This window comes from Molossus molossus, unplaced genomic scaffold (genome assembly GCF_014108415.1).
Source record: "Molossus molossus isolate mMolMol1 unplaced genomic scaffold, mMolMol1.p scaffold_m16_p_7, whole genome shotgun sequence".
Lineage (NCBI taxonomy): Eukaryota > Metazoa > Chordata > Mammalia > Chiroptera > Molossidae > Molossus > Molossus molossus.
Window position 1 is genome coordinate 36551853 of NW_023425401.1, and position 7348 is coordinate 36559200.

General features: G+C 41.0%; 1 protein-coding gene across 1 annotated transcript; it reads left to right on the forward strand.

Annotated features, from left to right (window-relative positions):
- The first annotated feature begins 5986 nt into the window (after positions 1 to 5986).
- FAM237B (family with sequence similarity 237 member B) lies at positions 5987 to 6406 on the forward strand. The gene has a single exon (XM_036246262.1). The coding sequence runs from the start codon at positions 5987 to 5989 to the stop codon at positions 6404 to 6406; it is 420 nt and encodes a 139-aa protein (XP_036102155.1).
- The last annotated feature ends 942 nt before the right edge of the window (positions 6407 to 7348 follow it).

The following is a 7348-nucleotide window of genomic DNA, read 5'->3' on the forward strand; positions in this document are numbered from 1 at the left end:
TGGAAACAGCCCAAGTGCCTATCAGTAGATGAGTGGATAAAAAAGCTGTGGTACATTTACACAATGGAATACCATGCTGTAAAAAAAAAAAAAGGAGCTCTTACCTTTTGAGACAGCATGGATAGACCTACTCGGAGATTATTATGCTAAGCGAAATAAGCCAGTTAGAGAAAGACAAATATCACATGATCTCAGTTAATATGTAGAATCTAATGAACACAGTAAATTGACTAATAAAATAGGTCCAGAGGCATGGATGCATGGAACAGACTGACAGACCTCAGAGGGGAGGCGGCTGGAGGTAACGGGACAAGATTAATCAAAGAACAGTTATGCATAACCCATGGACACAGACAGTGGTGTGGGGAATGCCTGGGGTGGAGTGGGAGCTGGGTAGAGGGGGGCAGAAGGGGGAAATGGGGGACACATGTAATACTGTCAACAATAAACAAAAAATTTTTTAAAAGAAACCACTAAAGAATGCAAATAGGTATAATAAGGATCCTAGAACACATGATGTTTATACACTTTCTATGTTTTAGCTAAACTGAAGATACTGATAAACTAAACCTAAGATAAACTTTCATTTCTTACTTTTCTTTAAAAAAAAAAAAGACAACTAAATATTTTATACTAATGGTCCTTTTGGGCAGGAGTAAGGATCAATGATCTTTTTTCAGTTTCTCTCCTGAATTTTTCTTTTCTCCTATCTCCTATCTCAGAGACAGTATTTTATTCATCATTGTCTCCCATGTTCTTGAAAAAAAAAAAAAAAAAAAAAAAGCCCTCTTTCCCTTCAATTAGTCAGCAATCAAAGAGTGCTTGTTTTCTCTGCAGGGTACTTATTTGTTTCATCTTCATTTCCTGCTCTTTTTCTCCCCAAGGTCATTGAATCACACGTTGATAAATACATTGTCATTAAGGTTTACCAGAGGGAATTGCAGTGGTAGACATCTTAAATTAATGTCTTTCATTATAATGAGTCAGAAAGTCAATGAATTGAGGTTTTTTTGCCCCCTTTTGTAGATATTCAGCCTTAGTCAGGCAACATCTCAGGCTGTGTGCGGAGGCTCTTCTGAACTCAGTGGAGGGTGGTGAGGCAGTATTTCCTGGAGAAACATGCTGTGTACAGGAGAAATGGGATAAACACAAGAATGACAGAACTGCAACTAAATGACTGGACGGCAGGAAGCACAGGGACAAATAAATAGGCCCCTGGCCTGACTAAACCAGGAAATCATCACAGGGAACACTAGAGTTCCGAACGACCTGTGTGTGTCTTGGGAAAGCTGATACAACTTCCTAAGTGGAGAGAATATCATGAATATGAAATAGAAATCAGCTGAAAATATTTATTGAGTGCCCATTGTATTCTATACCAGTCACTGGAAAAACATGAAATAAATAGTATTTTTATAAATTCACAGGGAAGATCACATGTTCTCTTGGACAAAAAGACAACATATGTAGTAGATGACAAATACAAACAGGTGCCCAGTAATGCAGTGACAATGAACACCTAATTGCAGAAATAAGGCTCAATTAAGCGGAAGGGACTCTGAAATGGGCTCAAGGCCTAAAGTGACAGAAGAAAGAGAGAATGTTCTCTGATATAACTCAGAGATAAAGTCTAGGGACAATGGGAATAGGATGATCATGATAGGATAGTGATTAATATATTGCTTCTGGTGAAGATGATTAAAAAAAAAAACACAACAACATTCCATTGCATGTGTGTATCAATCACATTTTCTTTGTAAATTATATTTATTGGGGTAACATTGGTTAGTAACATTATATGTTTTAGGTATATAATTCTATAATAGAGCATCTCTATATCGCATTGTGTGCTCACCATCCAAAGTCTAGTCTCCTACTGTGATTGGAGAATTTTGTGGATTGCCCTTCTCCGGTGCTAATGAGAACGGGGTTCTTGGGGCACTGCTGAAATAAGCATTTCTGGAGGCCTCCATGGGAGAATGAGATGTGGTAAAAAGCTTTAATAGCACGTAGTCACATCCCTAGGTTTGCAAAGTCCCATTATCCTTAAACCAGTCCTGGAAGATATGCAGCTGGGGATTCGGCAGAGCTAAAAGCAAAGCCAGTGTTCAAAGTTTCCTTTCCCTGGTGGAGCTGAGTCGCATGCAGCATCAGACTGTAGTCCATTAGTCCATTGTGTGTGGGGTCCACATGGTCCTGAGCCATGTGGATGACTGCAGAAGCATGAGAGCTCCGAAAGCCAGAAGTCAGGTGAGAGCAAGCAAGAGAGAGAACCAAGAGGGCCAAGAGGGCCAGGAGAGCCAAGAGGGCAGAACTCCTATGTTCAGGAGTTTAAATATCGAATCTTCCCTCACTTGCAGTGGCCACGCTCATTCCGGCCAATGATCTGTATTCAGGTGTGACTGACAGGCAAGCATCTTCCCACATCACCCAGATCTTACTGGGCATGCATCTAAACTACCTCTGTCCAGTCCCTTCCGCATCAACCTGTAGGGAACAGACCTGGAGAATGTTAAACTTCAGCTTCCTGGCAAAGCTGTACAAATGGCATGGCTATATAATTTGGTCTTTTCTTTGCTCCTTTCCTGTTAATTAATAACCAGGTTATTACAATGGCATCACTATCATTTCCCCTCTGATAACCATCATACTGTTGTCTGTGTCTATGAGTTTGTGTTTTGTTAGTTCATGTGTGGCTTTCTGTTTTATATCCCACATGAGTGAAACACATGGTTCTTATCATTTTTCATCTGACTTATTTTACTTAGCATAATATTCTCAAGATCCATCCATGTTGTTGCAAATGGCAATATTTTATCATTTTTTAATTTATTTTAAATATTTTTTCTTTATTGATTTTAGAGAGAAAGGAAGGGAGAGGGAGAGAGAGATAGAAACATTGATGGGAGAGAATATTGACTGGCCACCCCGTGCATGCCCCCCACTGGGAATTGGGCCCACAACCTGGGCATGTGCCCTGACCAGAAATCGAACCAGTGACCTCTTGGTGCATGGGTTGACACTCAACCAGTGAGCCACACTGGCCAGGCTATTTCATCATTTTTTAAAGGCTGAGTAGATACTATTGTATATACAGGGTTTCCTAAAAAATGTACACACACTTTGAATAATTATACATTCCAATGGGTTAAATCTGAGAAGAAAAAAACACCAGTTGAGCTATCTGCTGTTAAGAGTGTTTAGATTTTGGGGTGACACCCTATATGTACCACATCTTCTTTATCTAATCATTCATTAAAGGACACTTTGGTTGTTTCCATGTCTTGGCTATTATGAATAATGCTGCAGTGAACACAGGGGTACATATATCTTTACGGATATGCTTTTTCAAATTTTTTTTGGTTGATTCCCAGAAGAGGGATTGCTGCTGGGTTAGGAGGTAGCTCCACTGTCAATTTTTGGAGGAACCTCCATATTGGTTTCCCTAGTGGCTGTACCAGTTTACATCCCCACCAACAGTGTACAAGCATTCCCTTTACTCCACACCCTCTCCAACACTTACCTCTTGTCTTATTGCTAGCAATTCTAGAAGGTGTGAGGTGGTATCTTATTGTGGCAAAAAGAAAGCGCACTGGTGAAACTCAAAAGTACACACTACCTTTTTTCTTTCTTTATTGATTTTAGAGAGAGAAAGGAAGGGAGAGGGAGATAGAAACATAGAGAATATAAATTGGCCACCTCCTGCATGCCCCCCACTGGGGATTTGGCCCACAACCTGGGTATGTACCCTGGCCAGGAATCCAACCTGCAACCTCTTGGTGCATGGGTCCATGCTCAGCCACTGAGCCACACCCACTGGGCCACACACTACCTTTTAAAGTAGCTATGATAAATTCAAGGAGAAGTTTAGACTTAATAGTTGGTCAAGTTAATTAATCCATCTAATTTATTATATTCCAAACAAACCCAATCCCCCCTAACCCAATATGTTTCCCAAGCCATGCATTAGTTTTATAAAAATGATCTTAAAGAAACCATCAACAAAACAAAAACGCAACCCACCTAAGGGGAAAAGATATTTATAAATGATACCTTTGATAAGGAGTTAATACCCAAAATAATAAAATAAAATACATAAAGAACTCATACAACTCAACAACACATTTGGAAAGTTTTCCTCTGGATAGAACAGGGCGTGGAGGCTGGGTGGGTAGACGGAGGAGACAGCTTGAGTATGTCCACTACTGCCGCGACGGATTTTCTCAAGGAGGGAAAGGAAGAAGGTGAGAAGGGAGAGAGAGCAGGTAGGCGAAAGAGCTGGAACAGCAGCCCTGGCCGCGGTGCGGATTGCGGCTGGCCCGGCGGGTCTCCGGCCTGGGAAGGTGGGCAAGGTGAGGGCGGGGCCTTGAGAGCGCGGCCACGCCCCTCCGCCCCCTCACTGTCCCTAGAAAAGGAGCGCGGTTCTGGCTGTGCGGCTGACTCCGGAGGCTCCGGCGGCCGCAGCAGCAGAGTCCGTGGCGCCGCTTTTGGAGACACAGAGCCTCTCAAGGAGCCGAGACGGTTCAACCGGGTGAGCTCGGAGCAGCGGGGCGCAGAGCGCTGCTTCCCGCCTTTCGCCTGCCCCACGGGTGGGTCCGGCTGGACAAGGGGTGAGGGCTTGGAGGGCCGGGGCTCGTCCCGAGCCCGCGCTGAGACCTTTGGTCCGTCCCAGGCAGGAGCAGCCTGCGTCCCCCGGGGAGCGCAGCGCACGCAGGACACCGCGCCAGGACGCGCGCCCTGGCCGCCACCGAGAGGTACCGCTCCCGCACGCACGGGCTCCCTCGTCTGCATCCAGGTGACCCCACCCGAAGGGAGGGCAGTGGTCGGGAGCGTCACCCGAAAGTCACAGGGGAAAAAATTCTTCGGTCCTGCCAGCCCCTCCCTTTTAGTCCTTCACTTTGTAAAGTGGCCACTGTCATTTTGGGTAATTTGCACAATTTTCGACGTTGTGAAATGACCTTACTAACCTAAATTTAAATTGGTTTCGTTTGATTTGTCTCTTCATCGTAACTTTTTTTGGTAGGCGGCCATCAGCAGCATACCGTGAAGGGAGTGAGTCCTGTCTTCTAAACCTGCCTTCACAACTCCACTCCCCCGCCCTGGCTGTCAAGCTTGTGTCAGGGGCATTTCTAATGCCAGCCTGAAATATAGTAGCTCTGTGGCAGTTCAAAGGCAGTTTTAGTCCTTGACTTCCACCTCGGTGCTTTGAGGTGATTTACTGAGTGATCAATTGGCAGGGAAACTTGTGTAAAGAGCCATTAGAAAATGCCAAGATTTTGCTGAATATCATTGCCCCTGCATCATGCCATATTAGCTTATATCACCTTTATTGTCTTGGTGCTTCGTGTATGTATGTTAATCCGGAACAACCTGGGAGAATCAATGCATAACAAACATTGTTCAATTAATAAAATGAAACAGCATTTTCAATATCAGTAACTTAGAAACTTAAAATGTTGCTTGAGTGTCAATACCATTTGGGTGAACTTTTTCTCATGGTTACACATATGATGAGCTGCATTTTGATCCACTTAGTTGAAATGTGTTGTGGTAGGAGTTTTGGCTCGGGACACAGGAGACAGGAGAACTTCCTGACCCACATCACTGAGAATTTTTCCATGCTGTAAGGGATAAGGTGGGAGCACATGTTTTCTAAGGTTTCTTCCAGCTCTCAAGGTATATGATGAAATATAGCTATAGCATCGTCATAAACATGTTGGATTTCAGTGACCCCTGAAGACTGTTTATTAGAATATTAAACAAGTTGTAATTGTGATATCCTTTCAAAGGATGGTCTGAGAATGAGCAACTGAGAGGAAAACCAACAAATATATAGTAGGCAAATTTGGCTGAATCAAAAATGAATATGTATTATTCATAATTTTTTAAGTTTAAAGAGATCATTGAGTAATTGAATAATTTTCTTTCTAAGTTAAAACCATATCCTCTCTCTCTCTCTCTCTTTTTTTTCTCTTCTGTATAGAATATGAACTTTGCCACAGGAAGATGGTTCTGTCTGCCATTGGGGTGTATGGTGCTGATCAGTCTGATTAATGCGGATTTTGAATTTCAAAAGGGAGTGCTTGCCAGTGTCAGCCCAGGGATCACGGAAGACATCGATCTCCAGTGCTGGAACTCTTGCTCTCTGACACTGATAGATCTCAAGGAACTCAAGATAGAGCACAATGTGAACGCTTTCTGGAATTTCATGTTGTTCTTGCAAAAATCCCAGTGGCCTAGACATTATAATGTCTTCTTAAGCATAGCTCAGGATTTCTGGGACATGTATGTAGACTGCTTGCTTTCAAGGTCTCATGGAATGGGCAGAAGACAGGTGATGCCTCCCAAGTATAATTTTCCACAGAAGATAACAGGAGGTAATTTAAATGTCTACTTAAGAGAGTAACAGTTTAGTTTTCCTAAAAATTCAATATTTAATCATTTTGATTTTTCATTTATCCAACAAACAAACTAGCAAACTTGCCATATTTTTTCTAATACAATCAGCTTTGAGTTCCATTTTTACTGATTTTATATAATGTAGAAACCACAGGAGCTCTGAAGGACAAACACTTGATTCTATATGATCTTGGAATATAATACATTTTAATAGATCATTAAAGTTATTATTTTTTTCCAATGAATAGTTCATGAGAAAGCCATTTCATACTGTAATTATTCGTATTTCATTTGTTGATGAAGTTGTTAAACATTGGACATGTATTTAGCCTTTTAAAATTAATTTTTTCAATAGAGTTGTTTAAAAGGAGGGAATCTTAAGAGTCATATTAGAATTAATATTAACAATTTCTCCTCTGTAACCTTGTAGGAATGGATTTTATAAAACGTGGATTTTATATTTAAGAGAGAACATGGAAAATATCTCAAGCAAGATGACACCAACCTGAAAGTTTAACTGTTAGTATTTATGAGGTCAAGTATTTCTTGTGGTATTTATCAAAATTGTTATTTCTAATTCTGTAATATTGATGAAGGTTGTATTTTTGTTGATGTGTAATTGCTTTCTGGCTATTGAATGGTCATTTCCTTCTTTTCAAGTAATTTGTTAATAGTTTCTTACTTAGAAGGCATCTTTGTAAAGCATCTTTAAAGAAAACACTTAAAATGCAAATGCAACCTATTTTTTAATGCAACAGTCACTGGAGTAAAATTGCAACCAATTTTATAAGGTATCTTGTACATAATATTGACTTTAAAGTTGTGCCAAAACTAATACCAGTATTGTCCTAAAAAAGTAATGTTTAATTTTGATGTAGTACACTTGTGGCTTCTGATACGTTCATTTCATCACCGAGCCATCTTATATATTAAAGTATTTTTCTATGCA

Bases quoted from the DNA above. Each gene is read 5' to 3' on its own strand.
- FAM237B (XM_036246262.1), top strand. From the start codon at position 5,987: ATGAACTTTGCCACAGGAAGATGGTTCTGTCTGCCATTGGGGTGTATG.